The 19,871-nt window shown below is 40.6% G+C and overlaps 1 protein-coding gene across 1 annotated transcript in view; it reads right to left on the reverse strand.

The window, feature by feature from the left end:
* The window catches only part of AFF3 (ALF transcription elongation factor 3), a 478,617-nt gene that overhangs the window by 365,062 nt on the left and 93,684 nt on the right, over positions 1–19,871 (reverse strand). Inside the window, exon 5 of the mRNA XM_067563544.1 lies at positions 429–444. Coding sequence (XP_067419645.1) covers positions 429–444 — 16 coding nt within the window. The remainder of the gene's footprint in view (positions 1–428; positions 445–19,871) is intronic.

Genomic DNA, 19,871 nt, shown 5'->3' on the forward strand with positions numbered 1-19,871 from the left:
TGGTAATGAGAGAGGAAGATACAGGCCCTCCTGACTCTCCTGTGTAACCAGCCCAAGGCCCTAACAGCAGCATTCTGCCACTGGGTCAGCGGGGTTCCAGCTGAAACTCACTGACATGGTTTCCGGCCACAACACAACTGAACAATTGTCTGGCTCCCCTGGGCTTCTTCTGAACCCATCCTTCCCTGGAGTATCTGGGCCTCAGGGTCATTGTCAATCTCCCTGGGGTAAATCACCAGTGGCAACCCCAACAGGCCGTCAGCGTTGCAGGCAGCTCCTCTGGGTCCCAGGCAGCAGGCAGCTTGGGCAGCTCCTCAGTGGTGCAGAGGTTGGGCTTGAGCCCCAGCACTGGGCTCCTTCTCCCCTGGCAGCTTCCTTCTCCCCTGGCAGCTTCACACAAACTGAGCTGTTGGGCTCCCCCTTTATACTTCCTGACCTGCTCCTCTGCTTCCAGCAGGGTGGGCAGGGCTTTTCTGGTTCTGCACACAAAGGGGCGAGTAGAGTGTCCTCCATGTCCATCTCAGAGAGAGGCCACGCCCCCTTGCTGCATGTAAGTCCCATCACAGGGTGGATGTGTACATCCCGAGGTATCACAGAGTCACATCGGAATCCTTCAAGATGTGAATGGCCTTGTTGGTTTTCAAATTTGAACAACTTCACTCCCTCAAAGGCAAATCCTCCACAATTGATTGCATTTCTCAAGTGAGGCCTGAGCCCTGCAGCCACAAAGATGATCTCATGACCATTGCCATAGCCATCTATCGACAGGCAATGTCTGCCACACCCAGTGCAGTCTGGAGATTAGTCTTGGCCACTACAGTGGAACCTCAGAATTGTGAACACCAGTGTTACGAACTGACCAGTCAACCACACACCTCATTTGGAATCGAAGTACACAATCAGGCAACAGCAGAGACCAAAAAAAAAAAAAAAAGCAAATATAGTACAGTACTCTGTTAAATGTAAATGACTAAAAGAAAAGGGAAAGCAGTATTTCTCTTCTGCATGGCAGAATTTCAAAGCTGTATTAAGTCTATGTTCAACTGTAAGCTTTTGAAAGAAAAACCATAATGTTTTGTTCAGAGTTACAAACATTTCAGAGTTATGAACAACCTCCATTCCCAACCTGTTCAAAACTCTGAGGTTTTACTGTAATTGTTTGTCACTGATTTAGGGAGAAAAACTCCTCTCTCACACCTCATGAGAGCTTGACTGTGAAAGGCGCAAACTTCTCAAACATATGGAAGTTGTATCTGGACATTAGAGCTTGATAGCTGTCAACCCACAATTGTAACTTCACAGATGAGTACGCCTTGTGGCTGAATAAATCCTCTATCTTTGTTTCCCACTCTTTGGGATCATCTTTTGTTCTGTTGTAACTTCTTGCAAGCAGCCGTAATAATTCGTGACAGTGGCTCAGGGTGTGTATAGGAAAATTCAGCCCTCTTGGGCGGGACTTAATATTTTTTGTCCATGTTGCAAGAGGTGGGGACTGTCATCACTGGTGGCTGTCAAACTACCTGTACTGGATCTTGGGTCCATCCATCGCCTCATTCATGGGCAGGGCTATTGTCCCTGAGGAGGTGGATTGTAAAACAGCCACCACCTTGGTGGGTTGATTCCTGGACTACTTCTACCATGATTTGTGACATTGCTGCAATCCTCCTGAGGGGGTCTTGAAACCCTTTGAAGTCATCCATTTGAGAAGTGCAAGGGTCAGAGTCGATATCGTAGTAGGTCCTACTAGGTCAACAGGAGAGAGGGAGACCTCTGCAGGAACATCCTCATAAACAGGTTAAGGCTGAATTGGTGGAGCTCCGAAGCAGCCTGGCTGTCTGTGAATGAGGTGCCCCATTCTGTCTGGATAACAGCCCCTCTCTTGAGAGGACCAGAGTCCCCAGTACAACCACATAGGCATCAAGGGACTAGGTGGCCAAGGTGTTGGTAACTACTTCCCAGGACCTGGTTGTTGGGTGTCCCAGTACATGTCCCAAAAGGAATCCCTAGTCCCTTTGTAGGAGACCAAGGAAAGTGGGAGAGAAGTTATGAGGAGTACATATGCAACTGCTCCAAGTTGTGACTATAGTCTAAAGCCATTGTGGACATCAAGAAGGAATATGGCAGATCCTGGGCATGCTAGATCTTGGTGTAATCAGTAAAGTCACTGCCATATCCAACACTGTGTATGACAAAGTCCCAGCACTGGGAGGGAGATGGCAATTGATATTAGCAGTAATTCAGTTTCCTGTAATACAAGCAGAACGACTTCAGTTCCGACTCTTCGGCTCAACAGAGAACAAGAATCTTCAGCAGGATCCACATGGGATTGTGAAGTCTCAGTTGAAGAATGGTGCAGGAGAGCAGATCTCCTTTTGGAGGAGCTCTTTGTGGGATGTCTACCCCTGAATTCCCTGACCCCTAAGACTTCTCCACTGAAGGTCTTTTATCAGGTTTGGCTGGCTTAAGAGTTGGGGCTGAAGATGAAGCTCTACAAGACTGTGAGCCAATGCTTGCACTCTTTGGTTCCAGTAGATCATGTCTGGCAATCCAGCAATCCAGGTTTGATGCATGCTTGATAGAGTTAGCCATGAGGTAAATCTGCAGTCTGGTCTTTCTGTCTCTACAAGTCCAGGAGCCAAATGACTTACAGATAGCACGTTTTCCCAGAATGTGCAACTTCCCTATGAAGTACAGGACTTGAGGTGTCCATTGTTTGAGGGCAAAGCTCCCTCATGCAAGGAACAGTATTTCAATGAAGGAGGATATCCCAGAACCAGAAGTCAAGTTCTGAAAATTTCGATAAATGTAAACAAATAGCTAGTGGGCAGCTAAACTAACTCAGTATACTAAAAAACTAACTATACTATATTAGAGCAAAACAGTGAAAAAAGGTGTGAGTATGTTCCAGAGTACAGACAAGCTGCTCCGTCTTGATGCCAGGAAGCGGTGGGGGGAGCTATATGGTGGTTGGTGGGCTCCACCCTTTTGTGCCCTTGATGTTGAGCCCTAGGACTCACAGGGCACAGACAAACACTGCGGACTAAAAGACTACAAACTCACATGAGCAGAATGTGCATATGGACAATCCTTTGAAGAAAAAGGCTGAGCTTCGGAAGAATGCTGACGGGGAAAGATGACTACACCCATCAGTAGCTAGCCATCAGCATAGCTGCTCTGGCACAAAGCCCCAGCATAGACAAAGACACTATAAACCAAGATTTACACTGATGCATTTTACCCTGGCTTCAGTCAAGAGTAATTGCACCACTGCAAATTGTAGCTTCTTGACAGTCTCTACTAGGGTTTGTGCCAATGTAGTTACAACACTACAGATCACCAATGTTTGAACTCCCCAGTGCAGACAAGACAGTCCACTCATTTCTCTTCTAAAAAGAAAATAACCCATGTAAGAACCCAAATCTTCTCAACAATCCAAAAATCATAAAAATACCTACCTCCCTGCTTTACAGTTTTCAATACTGCCCATCACCACAGTATCAAAGAGCTTGTCTACATGGACATTTAGTTTGTGGCAACCTGCTGTGTTACTCTACTCCAGTGGCTCTCAACCTTTCCAGACTACTGTACCCCTTTCAGGAGTCTGATTTGTCTTGCATACCCCCAAGTGTCACCTCACTTAAAAACAACTTGTTTACAAAATCAGACATAAAAATAAATAAGTGTCACAGCACTTATTACTGAAACATTGCTTACTTTCTCATTTTTAACATATAATTATAAAATAAATCAATTGGAATTGTGGTAAGGTGGCCTTCGTGCTCCCGTGGGCCGAGTGCTTCTTTTGGTGCAATGGGCACAAAATGGCCGCCCGGGGCTCCCACCAGTCTTAAGATGGCAGCTGCCTCGCTTATGCCCCATCTCCCTTCGGGCCTTCGCCGGCCGAGCAGCGCCCTCGGGACCTTAGATTCTATGGTGGGGTAAGGGGTGTCTGAGCCCGCCCTCTTCTTCGGACACCAGCCCAGAGACCCTGGCTGACAGCAGTGGCTGGATGCTGCTATAAGGCACTATGTAAATCTTCCCTCTGGGCTGCTTCCCCACCCTGGTTTCCGTCAGGGCTAAGTGGCCACTCCAACGGCCAAACCCCCTGCATTTCTCTGGCTCCTGCCGCTCACAGTTCTCCTTCCCCCGTTCTCCACAATCTCCAAACTCTCCCAAAACTCCAAACCTCCAAGCTCTCCAGACTCCAGGAGACCCCTGCCTGGCTGGCAGGGAGCTTTTATCTGCTCCCAGGCAGCCCTTAATTGGTCTCAGCTGATCCTGACCTCCCCTGACCCTAATTGGTTTCAGGTGACCTTGGCCTCAGCTGGCCCTAATCAGCCTGAAGGAAACCCTGGGCAGCTGCTAGGGGAACAGGGCTTTGGTCATTCTTGGGCTAACATAGCGTCCTTCTACTACCCTCTGGTAGCCCGTCACAGAATATAAATATTGTACTTACATTTCAATGTATTGTATATACAGCAGTATAAACACATCATTGTATGAAATTTTAGTTTGTAGTGACTTCACTAGTGCTTTTTTATGTAGCCTCTTATAAAACTAGGCAAATATCTAGATGAGTTGTTGTACCCCTCAGAAGACCTCTGCATACCAACAGGAGTACATACCCCTGGTTGAGAACCTCTGCTCTATTCTACACTTGCCTGCTGTGGAGTAACTGTTTATGTGGACTCTGTTGATGTGCATTAACAGTTTGTTATTCTAATAATTTCAAAGAGGACTAGATCAAAGTGCATTAAGGAACTATTAATACACATCAGCAAGGTCCATGTTGACAGTTTGAAGCAAGCTAGTGATGGGGAGATTCACACCCCAGTTTGCTATGAACTAATTGTTTGCAGAGACAAACCCTACAAGGATGATGTACTTTACCTGCTAAGCTACACAGTCAATCAATTCAAGCCATATTTTATAGCAGTACTATTTTAAGTACCTAATCTTTGATTTATCATTTATAAACATATTTAAAATCAAGTTTACATGCACCCATCCCATCCTCACTATTTTACCGCTCTTTCCACTAAAAACCCACTAGATTTAAGGGATAAAAAATTATAAGAAATAAGACATTTCAGAGGAATATTGCAAACAATCTCTCTCATATTTGAAAGGGATGGTTTGAAAATCCATCATATTCCTGTTTTGTGGATAGAAGTAAGTGGTTCTTTTAAAAAAAGAATGCCAAATCCATGTTCTCTCAGGACTTGATTCTGCTGTACCTGTTGGAAGTCAATGGTAAAGTTCCATTGATTTCGATGATGTGGGACAAGACTTTCACAATGTGAGGAACCCAAAAGGAGCATGGATAAAGTCTATTTAAGAATAGGACTGACTGAATTCCAAAACAAGACACATTACATTGTGAAATAATTTATTTGTGAAATAAATCATTGGCCTGTCTGTATAGGGGGACCACAAGTGGTTTGTAAATTGGGGACTTAGTACAAAAGTTTTATTAATGAAAACATGTCTTCTCTTAACTCAGTTTTCATTTTCAATTCAATTTGCAGTCTATGTATGTTTCATTAATGTGTGAAAGACGCTTAATACTCTTTCACTGTGTTGATTTACTAATACTTTGCATCATAAATAAATTATTATGAAATGGAGAAATCCATCCTTTCCAAACAAGAATTTACTTTCTTATACAACCTTTTGATAACCTACCACCTTTTCTCTCTCTCTCATATTCACCAGAACAAATACATTACACCAACTGGAGTGATAAGGATTTAGGAACTCCAGTGCTCTGATAGCTTTGTATATGGAAACAAAGTAACTGGGCAAGAAAAAAAGTATCAAACTTACAAACTATTTATCAAAATAATATGTTAAAACCATCTGTCACAGATCTAGAGTGTCCAACTTTTTTCTTCTTCAGTAAGACATAGTTAACGTACGTGAATTGCTGCCCAAGATACTTGCCAGAGCACTTAATAGCTCACTCATTTGTTTGGTAATTTTATAGGCCTCTTGTGCTGGAGCAGAGGTACAACAGCTTGCATTGCAGGAAGGGGAAAGATAAAACTACCCTGCTGTGCAGCTTTAGTCAATTTGCACTGAGCTCTCACACAGAAAACAAATTGCAACTGCTCACAAAGAGTTCTCTCTCTGCACTGGCAACCCTAACAAATGCAGACAAAAACAAGTAAATCAGGCAACTTCACATCAGGAGGAAAAAAATGGCTACTACTCCAACAGCTGCTATCATAATTAAGAACAGATTTCATCACTAAACTCTTGCTGGTTATGTCTGCAGCAAAACAAATACACAGATGTGGCACATTTACATACTGAAAAATGCGCACCATGCAACTGAAACAAATTTGCATTTTCTGCTCTTAAATATTCACTTTTTAATATGAGACAATGGGGATAGTTTACATGCTAATATTCAAATTTTGCTCATCAAAATCATTCAGAGTATGAAATATAATAGAACATCAATACCCAATAAGACCACATTTCAATCCTGCAATCCTGCATCAAAATTTACTATCCTATCCTATAAAATGCAATTTTCCAATCACTTTCTGAACTGTAGTACAGCACTACTGTATACAAATGACATTTTTTAAAGTAACTTGACAAAGGCTCCTTTAATCCTAAAATTAACTAAATTTATTGCTGCTTCATTTATACACACATTTTAAAATGTCACATGGCATGATCTAGTTCAGTGTTTCTCAACTGGTGTTCGGGTTCCACGGGAACACTGTTAGGATTCCGCGAGCAGCTGTTCTCCGCGCCGCCGAAAAAGGGAAGATGTCCCGGATTTTTCGGCGGAGGGTATGGAGTGTAAGTGTAATTTAATTGAGAACCGCTGACCTAGTTGTTTGTATATAATTTGCTTATTTCGACATTTTTTTGGCCCCATATGTAAAAATACTGTTAAGAGTTTGGGGGGTTCCGCAATTATTTATTGAGTTCAAAAGGGTTCCATGGCCAAATTTAATTGAGAAACACTGATCTAGTTAAAAGGAAAAGTTAATTGTTTTTACATAAAATCTCACAATAATATTCTAAGAGTTTGTTTCCTCTCTGGAAATCTGTGCCAATTACAGAAATAGGTTGTAAATGGAAAACATATAAATTGACCAATTTTATTGGGGACGATTAAGCAGTTCTGCTGGTTATTTCAAGAGAGGTTTCGTTCTAAGGTGTATGTTAAACCATTCAGTATGCTATTATGTTTTTTCCTAGTGAATATGTTAATTTAATACATGTTCATGTCCATTTTTCAACAATTTATTTTAAATGGTGAACAGATCTTGGCAATTAGCATAGAGGAAACTTTTTAAATGTTATTTTATAGGCCTTATTTTCAAAGAGGCTCCATGCTGGCCTTCATTATGTGAACAGTTACACATGCAAAATTATCTGCTTGTGCACTTTTCAAGCACTAGGAACTGTGCATACAATTGATAGTTTAACACTTGCGTATGCAAGTGATGGAGTTTCAGTGTGTAAGTTCTCTTACCAGTATGCACAGGTGCTAGTGCTTGAAAATGTGTGAATAGCCAACTACATGCATAACTTTGCATGTCTGCAAAAGGAGGCTATTGCTTGAAAATCAGTCTCAAATTGTATAATGTAGTGGGCATCATTGCCATGCAAATAATTAATGCTGCTGCCTCATTAGTGCTATTATGTAGTAAAGTATAATTACCTGCAAGCAGTAAATGTCAAGATTTTATGGGAACCAAAGTTCAAAGAATTGCACCATGTGCGCATCTAATTATAAAATTAATCCTAAATTAAATGCAGTAATAAAGCAATAAAACCAGAGAAGCAGGGTGGTGCAAATGGCACATCTGGCCTACAGTGCAGGATGAGATGGGAAGGAAGTGGTTAATATGGAATGGAGTGCATTTTGTTGCCACTCTGCAGCATGTGCTCTTGGCTAATGTGTGCTCCTGACTGGGGCCAGCCAGATGCACCCGCACCCCCACCCAGCACATCAACTCCCCCAACATCTCATATCATAGCTGATCTTCTGCGTAAGTGGAGCTATGCTGATTTATAGTCACAGAGGATTTGGCCCATGAATTATTTGAATGCAGAATATATTCATTATATTAATCTCTTATTTGTTAATTATTTAATTTCTGACAGAACTGCTAGTTGCAGAGCGGCCAGGGAGTGGTGAATTCATTCATATAAATTCACCTCCCCTTGAACAATTCCATAACGCCACATGGTAGGCAGGGCTCCAAGGTGTTGTTTTCAGTTTTTGCAGCAGGTTGACCCTTTCCCTTTACACAGCCTTCCAGGACACGTGCAACCCAAGGGACCCCCACACATGATTTTACAGTACAGATCCCTTGGTTAACATCTGTACAACGGTAACAGATTAATGAATCTCTGATATTCCACAGCCAGAAGCTTGAAAGAGTTCGTTACAAATCAACTCCTTCAATGAAGGAGAAACAACTGACTTACAGACCAGCAGCCTGATTCTCATTTACATCAAGACCACATCCACTTTAAGGAGCTTTACACTGCCAGTGTGAGGTAAAGGGACGTTAGCATACAGACACAGGTCCCACAGCCACACAGCAACTTTTTAATGTGCCTCTAGTTGGCTATGGGCATGGATGGCTAAAAATGGATAGAACAGTTAATGATCAGTAATTAACTAATAATACTTAGCGAGGTGCCTTCCCATTAGTCTGCCACATAGTTCTAGCCTTGTAACCAGCTAGAAATATGGATCTTTTGGTATGTGCAAAAGCAGCTCCTCCCCATATTGCCATAACCATAAAAGCGAGTCCCCCCCGATACTTAACTCAGTGCAGTTAGACATACAACAGTGTACTTTGTCATGGGATGAGGGTGTTACTCCATGTGTCTGGTCTCCAGGGTCCCTATCTCACAGGTTTAAGCTATCACAGAGGGCTTCTCAGCAGGAAGCCTTGGAGCAGTTTAAAATGTCTGTAATTTGTGTTGCTGGACAAGGCATTCAAACGGACACTGAACCTCAATCTAGTGGACAGTAAGGAATTTGAACTGGATGAAGTGGTATTTAAAGAGAAGGAAAACAGGGATGACGAAGTGATCTGGCAACAAGATACATACAAAGACTTTATGATATAGATGGTAGAGGTGACTGAGGGAACTGCCCTGTGGCTACAAGTGCATGCATGCTGCTTTTGTTATTATACTGTTCTCCTGAGGGGGTAGAAATTCTCTTCTCACTGTTTTCACACTGCAGTGTCCCCAGCCTGGAAAACATTTTCCCCACTCATAGCTTCTGCTCTATCAATAAATAGTAATTAACAACAGTAGTTAAGTAATTGTAAGGTTGAAATACAGCAACACTCCTACTATTCCCCAGCTTGTATCTCTAGAAAATTTTGAGTCAAGCGCTTGAAGATGTAGCAAAATCAATGTCTAGTAATAGCAGAGCTAAGTGGAACATCCTTAAATATTGCAAGTTCATTGGTTCGGTTTTCCCACAATGGCAAGAATAATTCCCATATTTCAAAATCTAAAAAAACAAACAAAAAACAAGAAAGTATTTTCAATCAATGAATCCATTTATTTAGATAAGTAGGTCAGAGTGTCACAAGCATTTCACAGCCCTCCCCACTTATGTCTGGACCTTGGAAAGCTAGCCAATGTACAAGTTCACCATAGCTTATCTCTCTCTCTGATCTCAATTAGGTATTGCAGAAATCGTTTCTGACAGCTACCATTCTAGCGTATGCTCCAGAGTCACAGGCAGTGCATAATTCTCTGCATACAACACTCATAATCTCTTAAGCATGTCTCACATAATCATTTATCATTACCCTGGATACTCCAACAGCATAGCAATTTGGATTCTTGGTGGTTTATTGATAGGTTGGGTCGCAAACTTCCAGAGGAACTTTTACTAATGTCACTGTGTGTACTGGGTGACTCTGGAATCCAGAGTTGTTAGCCTATAAAAAACCCCAAAGGATTTGTCTTCCCTTTCCTGGGCCTAACACTGTGTCCATGAAAAAAATTAAATGATTTACCATCATCCTGAAGCTGTGGGTGAAATAATGCCTGCAGCACAAAGTTTATTAGCTGACTTTAGTGACAGGCAGCAGAATGAACAGCACTCTAAAGAGAAAAACCTTAAAATAAAGTTTGTATTACAAAAATCCAAGATTGCACATCTGTCCAGGGGAACAACATTTCATACAGAAAGCAGTCCAATATATACATGTGGTGGAATTAACATTCTCATAGTGAATAACTCACAATCTCGCTTTGATTTTCACCACAGAAAGGCATACAAAAGGACTGCCTAATGATAGTAGCATGCCTAACATGTGGCAGTCAATGGTTGGCTCAAGGAAAAGACCTGCAAAAGGTTTAGAGGTCATGGCAAATCTGAGACACAAAAATAACTCTTGATTTATTTAGTCCCTCATGGATGGAGAAGATCATCTTCGACATCCCCATCATCTGGGCATGACTTTACCAGCCATAGCAGCAAAGATGGTTCCTTTCTCCAGCAATCACATTTGTCACAGAAACACTATTAATGTCCCTACTTGTATTGAGGAAATAGTATCTCCACTTTCCCTTCCTATGCAAGCTCTAATTCTTTAATACTCTGCCCTCATGAACCTTGCAGGACCTATGCTGGCATCAACAAAGGATCCTGATAGAATCACTACAGTCTGGATGACCACAGGGTAGTTCGCAGTTGCTGTAGAACTCAGTTTCACCTAACTCAGGAAGCAAGGAGCTGGAAAGCATGCTCTACGAACAGAGCCATAATAATCTGAGAATCCCTAGCAATGTTGAAAGCCTTCCAGTATCCCAGGATCATTGGTAACCAGTGATCAGTAGCACTTGCTTTATTGAAAAAACTTACATCCATTACAATGTCTCCCACTTTGTTGTTCCCCAGGCAAAAAGAACTCTGCCAGGAAGCAGCTGACCATGTTCTTGGCCTATCTCCACAATTCTCTTGTCCACAGGCACAAGAGCTCCCGTATAGGCAATATTTTGCTGCAAGGTTGCCATCAGCTCCACACAGAGAAAGTCAAAAGTGGGCTTGGTTACTTAGAGGTGTCTCAACTACTCACTGTCAACCCAGACTGCCACAGTATTGTCACACCAGTGGGAAGAGCTTGAGGGTCAGACCAAGAGCTGCCCTTCATGTAGTTTGGTTCAGAAGAGTAGCTAAGCACAAACCTCTTCCTTGGCCTTCTTTTCAGATACCACCTCAGAGTGCCCTGGGTGTTGTCACCATATTTGCTTTGCTCTGCTCATCTTCCATAGTCTCAAACGTAAACTTCACAAAGATGCAAGCAGCAGCAGCATGTAAGAGGAAGTAAGGAGAGTAAATTTACCATATTTGTTTGCATAAATTTTGGGGAATATTCTATACTTTCCCTGAAGTCTTTAATTTTAAACCTAAATTTCAATTATGTGTCTCAAAAACATACATGAATCAAAATATTCTAATTTCTAATCTAACCATATCATGGTTTAAAATCAACATTTTTTGTGTGTACCTACTACTAGTTACTTAATCTGTGAAATACAGTTCAGAAAAAGAATCGAGGCTATAAAACCTGTTGGTGTAAAGATAAACACTTTATTTAATATCCAATTAAATGTGGTCACTGGAGAAATCACAGCTTATGAAACTTTATCAGGAAAAGATTAATCTATTTCAGGCTTAACCCAAAGTGTCATAAAAGAACTCATGAATTTAGATAGGAATCCACTTATTATCCAAAGACATTTTCATATTGAATAAGAACAGCCTAAATTGCTGACTATATTTATACTTGCTTCAATCCAATTTCTATACTCCGTAGTTGTCATTGATTTTTAGGACAATTATCAAACAAAAATGATGAACAAAGTAAAGGGACGTTGTGGAGTCATTTTCAATTCCATGATAATCATTAGAAAATGCACAGTCTGCTCATTGATTATGGTTTAAACAGCTTAGAGGGTGACTTCATCAACTTTAAAAGAAAGACACCTGGAAGGCAGAAGGAATTTTTTTAATAGTTTTACAATTTACCGCTTTAAAGTTAATTGTATTGTGCTTTGTTTTTCAAACTACACAGGCTACTTTAAAGTTACCCTGTTCATATTACATGCTTAATACCCATAACTATGACTTTAAATTAAGGAGGGAAATAGCTGGATTTATTCTTTTTTTTTTTTTTTTTTTTTAATTAAGTGGACCTTTTCATACATCTAGGGACAAACCTTTTTCCGTTCATTAACTGAATTCCCCAAGGAGCACGAGAAGGTGGGTTTTAGTCCTGCAGTGTCTGATTTCTCTGCTTGATTTATTTAAATAAATATTTTATTTAAAAATTATTGAATGATAATTATTTTATCTTATATCTTTCTAAATTAAATATCATGTATTCAAAAGGACACTTTCACAGACAGTACAAGCAAGTTACAAACAAGATAGTTTGGTCTGGAAGGCCAACTGGCTTAGGTGATGGGACTCAGAGGCTTTGAATCTATATCAGTGTTTTTCAACCTTTTTGATACTAGGGAACGACTTGCTGCCTTCCTAAACTTTGTCAGGAAGACCTCAGGGACTGGCACTGGTTCATAGACCAGTTGCTGAGAAACATTGATCTAGTTCATCAGGTCAAAGTCAGCTAAGGCATGTAATAACCAACTATATCCAATGATTAAAAGGTGTTATTTTTTAAAGGCTACACAAGTATAATACAAATTATTTAAAATTTTCCTCAACTGTATTTTCCCCTTTGCGTTTTGACTTCTTAATACTGTGTTTTGTCAAATATGTAGCTCTTTTACAAAATTTGGTATGGATATCTAGTCAAAATTTGGGAAACTATGCAATATCGTGCTTACCTATGTGGCTATTTTATCTGTTAGTTAATTACAAACTCACTGCTGAGAACTGATATGTTAGATATTCACACAAGATGACATGCAAGTCAGTTTGTGAGACTGGCACATGGTTTGAAAAAACGGTTACTAATCTTTCGTTACTGTTGTTCTTCGAGATGTGTTGCTCATGTCCATTCCATGTCATGTCAGGTGTGTGTGTACCCTCAGTGGTATCTGTAGAGCAGCTCCAGCACCCTCTGCAGCTACTCACGTATGTGCTGGTATAAGGGCGCTGCAGCCCGCCCCCTCAGTTCCTTCTTGCTGGAACTCCAAGAGTGGGGAAGGAGGATAGGTCATGGAATGGACATGAGCAACACATCTTGAAGAACAACAATTATGGAAGGTTAGTATCTGTTTTTTCTTCTTCAAGTGCTTGCTCATGTCCATTCCATGTGACATGACTCACAAACAGTGCCTCTGGAGGTGGGCCAAGAGTTCACAGACATGCTGATGGCAAAACCACACTGCCAAAGCCCACATCGTTCTGGGCCTGTTGCAGGATGGCTTAGTGGGACATGAAGGTGTGAAAAGACCAAGTTGCAGCCCTGCAAATGTCCTGTGTTAGAACCTGGGCTAAGAAAGCCACTGATGAAGCCTGTGCTCTTGTTGAGTGGCTGTCAGAGTGGCGGGAAGCATGACCTTTGCCTGCTTGTAACAAGTTTGGATGCAGGTGGTGATCCACGAGGAAATCTTCTGTGATGAGATGGGCAAACCCTTCATTCGCTCAGCGACTGCGATGAAGAGCTGCATGGATTTTCGGAAGGACTTAGTTCTTTCAATGTAGAAAGCCAGCGCTTGCCTGACACCCAAAGTGTGCAGGCATCTCTCTTTGCTACAGCAGTGAGGCTCTGGAAAAAAGACTGGCAGGAAGATGTCCTGGTTGACATGAAACTGCAATACACCTTTGGTAGAAATGCGGGGTGTGGGCGCAGCTGAACTTTATCTTTGAAAAAAAACAGTATAGGGAGATTCCGATGTTAGGGCCTTGATTTCAGAGACTTGCTTCACTGATGTAATTGCCACCAGAAAGGCAGTTTTCCATGACAAGTGAAGAAGCAAACAGGATACCATGGGCTCAAAGAGACGCCCAGTGAGTCTGGACAGAACTAGGTTGAGGTCCCATGCGGAGGACCCGGCTTCTGACCTGCAGAAAGATCCTTTCCAAGCTTTTCAAGAATCTGGCCATTATCTCATAGGAGAAGACTGATCTACCCTAGATATGAGGGCAAAAGACTGAGATGGCCACCAGGTGTTCCCTAATTGATGATAATGACAAGCCTTGATGTTTCAAGTGAAGTAAATACTCCAGAATGGAGTGTAACGGTACCTGAGTTGGGGAGAGGTTATGTTCCACCACCCAGCAGGAGAAGTGTCTCCACTTCACCAGGTAAGCCATTCTAGTAGAGGTTTTTCTGCTTTCCAGCAGGAGGTTCTGAACCTGAGTGGAGCAAGCCTGCTCCTCAAAGCTTAACCATGCAGCATTCATGCCGTCAGATGTGAGGCGGCAAGGTCTGGATGTAACAGTCAACCATGATCCTGTGAAATCAAGTCTGGACAGTCCAGGAGTGTCCAAGGGGTTGCAACCAACAGGTCCAGCAACATGCCAAACCAAAATTGACGGGGCCATGCCAGAGCAATCATTATGACCCACGCTTTGTCCCTGTTGATCTTTATGAGGAGTTTGTAGATAAGAGGGTTGATGGAAAGGTGAATATTAGTGCTCCCAACTACTGCAGGAGAAATGTGTCAGGAAGCGAGCCACTGTCGGGTCTTTGCAGGGAATAGAAACGGTAACATTTCCTGTTCTATTTGGTTGCGAATTGGTTCACCTGGGGAGTTCCCCACCTCTGGAAGATAACCTTGACTACCTCCAGGTGCAGGGTCCACTCATGGTAAGAAGAGAAGGACCTACTGAGGTGATCTGCCAATGTGTTCTTGACCCCTGGGAGGTGTGGCTTCGAGGTGGATTGCATGTTCCACACAGAAGTTCCATAGTGTGTTTTACAGTCTCTTCTCTGTGTATTGAGGTAGTTTTATAAGTTATATGCAGAAATATGCCATAATGCCTAATGTACAAGTGTCATGAACTCACTAGTGTGGATTTATTCACTCAGGGTCAGTGAGGAAACTGGTTCTGAACAGAAAACCAGAAAACCTTAGTTAAGACATACACAGGGCGAGCAAGCATCTAGGATTTGCCAAAAAAACAAACATTTTGATGCTCTAAAGACATAACTTGAAGTTACCAGGTTAATACAGTACAGCATTTCAAATGAATTTCTCAATTCAACTGCCATCTTCAGCAACTGATCTTTATACTGTGTTTCTATTGCAAATGTGGAGTTTCTACTAGGAACAATCAGAGTTATTAGATCTTTGTTTCTGGAACAAAAATAAATATAAAAATAAAAATGTTAAAATGAGGTACACATATTGTCTTCCCTCAAGCAATATGTTCCTGATCAAAAGAAGTTTCTACTATATAATAAAATAACATTAATCTATGTTAGGCCCTGATCTTGCTCTCACTTAAGTCAATGGCAAAACTCCCATTAATTTAAAAAGGAGCACAATCAGTGAATAACTCAAATGGAAGAGGTAAACCATGAGTGAAAAAATCACACAAGAACTGTCTCTTTCTCACTGACCTACAGAGCTACTTTTATCAAGAAATATGGTGAAAAGAGAGCTATAATATTCAAAGTGTAACATTAATTCTTTGCGTTTGCTTTTCTGTAACTTTCACTTTCAAGATAAAGGCTAGGGAAGAATTTTATGTTATAATCTGTTGTGTAAATCTCAGTAATATAGAAGTGGGACTATGGAACTGGGGCTTAACTCTCCTTGGTTTTATTCCTCATTATGACACTAACTCGTTGTGTGACCTTGGCAAAGTGACCGCATCTGACAGTGCCTCAGTTTACTCTCTATAAATGAGATCAATATCACCCATTTTAGAGTTATTTAGCATTCATTAATTCTTATATGGTGCTTTGAGAGCGTTGGCTAAATAGCCTTATAATAAGAATACAACTTGTATATTTTATTGTAGTTTTTGCAGATATCTGGATATTATCATAGTTGTTCAAATAGCTATAATATCTCATCAAAAAATAATCTCTTATATTTCAGATAGCATGAGAATATGACAATATACTGCACATTCTCTTGTATACGTATGGAAGCATTAGCAAAACTAATTCAGTCTGCACAACAGCTAAGGGACAAAAAACAAGAAAGATAACTGCGTGCACAGCACTAATTTTCAAGGTCTTGTGATAAAATACAATATGTTTTAGAGAAAATCCAAAAGATATTTGGCATGTACTGTATAAACCTGTGTCTACACCTCATCTGTCTTCAAGGAGCTTATATTTATCACCTATCCCTGTTTTCGTGCATATCATAATACAGTTTATTTTGGATGACTGAATGGGAATATTGATACACTCCCAATGCTTGACAACTGATATCACATCTTCCTTTTATTCCCTAGTAAGAAGAAGATTGTCATAGTCTAATTTTCTTTATAATTGTGAGACTATATGCTCTATAGATTCAGTCAATGCCAGTCGTTTCTTGATTTGTACAACAGCATTAAGTTATATGAAACACATACAGTATTTACGACACAAAAGGCTAAGAAATAGCTGATTGGCACATTCTCCTTGGAATAGGATGTAAACACTGCTGTTGTGTTCCAATATCTGTAGTTTGAATGGAACGTGGTGATGAGTTCACCTGAATGTAAAAGTACAGCTCCTTTGTGTTTGACCCCTTAAACCTGCTTACTGTCAATCAAAACAGTTTCTTTTTCATACACTTCTCTAGGGGCCATAGCATACTCTCCTGTGGAAAAACTCATGAAAGAGAACACATTTCTTAGAAAAAAATGCAGCTTTGAAACCAGTGGTGTGGCTAAGGGTGGGCCTGATTCAAGAAGCCAGGGCCCACCCACTTTGAAAGCAGGCCCACCCAAATGGTTGAGGAAGTTCTGCTACTGATGCTCCACTTAAGCTACCTTGGCAACTGGAGCATCGGCAGCTTAGCTTCTCGGCTGGTCACTTCCTGAACATCTGGCTTCCAGTCACGTGGCCAGAAGCTGGAAGTTCAGGAAGCACTTGTTTTTCCACCAGTCGAACTTATTGCCCACCCATGTCAATCACAGGCCCTGCCAAAAAATCAGTTCTGGCTATGCCCCTGTTTGAAACTCTGGCGTTCCTCAGGTGGGATGCTGGCTGGGGGATTGGGTTATCCCATGGCAGAAGCCAATGAGAAACACACAGGTGAGTAAGAGAACCTGGCGGGGCTGAGAGCTGCCTTCTGTATTCATTCTTGTGTAGAAGGAGAAAGTGTGTTGAGAAGCATATTTCTGAAGATATCCCCACACACACCATTGTTAAGGGTGGCAGGGCACTCTACAGACCAGCTCCACAGTGCCTGGAATCTTGCACACAGAAGTCTGATTACAGCTGTGTAAATAACTATTTTTTTTCAGTTTGCTGGTTGAATAAAAAAAATTTTAAACTATTTCTAGGTTTACCCAAAATAAAAATATTTCTGCAAATTGAAAAAGGTGAAAAATTTTCATTGAGTCACACAAACTGAAATATTTCATTTTCAAGGGTTTTTACCCTTTTAAAAATAAAATGGAAGTAAACTCAAAATGGGAAGTCATTTTCAGTAAAAAAAAAAATCAGTGTTTCATTCTGAGAAATGAAAAGTTTTGATATTTTCAGAAGTTTTTTTTAAATATATTTTACTGAAAAATTAGGTGAATTTGTCAAAAATTCACAAAACATTTTGGTCAACTTGAATCACCTTTTTTTGGCAATAAAATTTCATCCAGCTCTCTAATGCTGATACTGTCAGCAGAAATTTAAGTGGGTTTCTCATGCATAGTTCCATGCTGTTCTCACCATAATATCCCACATACATTTTCTTCCCCACAGATTGCTCCCATGTCCCTTTAGTCTGCAAATTTTGCACTCCTTGCTCTATAGGTTATTCCTGTGGACTGATGTTGTTGTCTGTCTTAGGGCTGGTCTACACAAGGAAATTAGGTTGGTATAACTATGTCTCTCAGGAGTGTAAAAAATCCACACCTCTGAGCAACGCAGCTAAGATGACCTCATCCCTGTGTAGACAGCACTAGATTTATGGGAGAATTGGTATGTCCCTTATACAATTCCCCCATTAACCTAGCTACCACCTCTCAGGGAGGAGGATTACCTACACTGATGGGAGAACCCCTCTTATCAGTGTAGGTAGCGTCTTCACTGAAGCGCTGCAGCTGCACTGCTGCAGTATTTTAAGTGTAGATAAGCCCCTAATATTTATTTGTATGGCCCCAATTACCATACGATGAGCACCTCACAATATCCCAGTGATTAGGGAAATACTATTATTCCCATTTTACAGATGGGGAATTGAGGCACAAAAAGACTAAGCGACTTGCCCAAGGTCACACAGGAAATTTGTCACAGAGCAGTTAATTTAGCTCAGGTCTCCCACTTCCAGGCTAGCACCAAACTACTGAACCATCCTTCTGCCCCTGATGTGACAGCTGCCTTCTGCTTACAGTGTTTTTCAAGCTGTCTCTCCCAAATTACTATCCATTCAATGTCCTTTTGTCAGTGGTATAATTTGATTCTAGACTAGCATTTCTACAAGGTCAGAAATGAACAAGCTGATGTGTTTACTTGAGTCAGTTTGTCCTTTAGGATGTAATTCAACCTTCAAGAGAAAATAATATGAGTGCCAAGCCATAGTTATTGTATTTATTTTAGCCAAATCTACTTTTTCTTAATTATGGGTTTTAGTCATGCATAGTTGCTCAAATCAGAAAAAAAACTTCTCTCTACCTGTTCCCATGAGGAGCAGGTCTAGTTGCAGGAAGTGGCACCAAAGGAGTATCTGAATATGTTTGAATATCTAATTTTACATAAGGGCAAATATAGATTTTCTTCTGAATAGATGGTATTGTAGCTATTTGAACTGTAATAATAATCTCCAGTACGCCCAAGAAAAAAATTCAACTACACTTTAAAAAAAAAAAAGAAACAAAGAAATATAATACAGAGATGCTGTTTTAAATCCTATCACTTCTTGAACATGTTGCTGGCCAAATATATGGATGTAAACAAGATATAATCTTTTCACTGCACAAACCTCCATTACAGCCATTTGCAGAAAATACAGAAGGATATGAATAGCAATTTTCATCAACAGATTGGTTCAGATAGAAAATGCTGGACCTCAACAATCTGGTATTCTATAGTCATTTTTCCCTCCCTTGTAAACCTTGCTTAAATATTTAATATCTTCTGTAAGAAATGAGAGTAATTGTAATAATTTGATCAGTAGGAATGGTATAATAGATTTCTCTCACTGAGATAGCAATGTAGTGCAGCAGCATACAACATCACCCCTTTGTTATCAGGGGAGAGAGAAAGGGAAGAGAAGCTGGTATGTTATATCATACAATAACCTGAGCCTAAAGAATCCTGCATTCTGTTTTTAACTCATGAACTAACATGGTACCATATTTCAGTACATGAAATTGTTACATATATCAAATACAATTAAGAAATTTGGAATTGCCTGAATACTGTATGTAATTTACACACTTCTTTACAGATGCATTTTTCTTCAGACTGGCTGGTGCCTGCTTTAATTTGGAAGCTATCCATTTTCATACAAAGTTAACCAAGAGTGACAGGAAATCAGATGCCTACATTATTTATCTTTTCTGAACTTTTTTTCAAAAAAACTGTTAATTGCTTTTCTAGGAAGCTATTTTGTGGCACCATAAGAATAGATCTATTGTATTTTGAAGCACTACGGAAATGAAACTTTAAATTGTGCAAGGTGAATAAGGTGTACAAATATTGGGGATGTTTTGTTTTCATTAACAGTAATTGAATGTGTGACCAACAGTACATAATTTAATTTTCTTTGACTCTGCTCGA

The sequence above is a fragment of the Emydura macquarii genome, unplaced genomic scaffold (assembly GCF_026122565.2).
Source record: "Emydura macquarii macquarii isolate MOO-44397 ecotype Brisbane River unplaced genomic scaffold, CSIRO-AGI_Emac_v2 contig_2531, whole genome shotgun sequence".
Lineage (NCBI taxonomy): Eukaryota > Metazoa > Chordata > Testudines > Chelidae > Emydura > Emydura macquarii.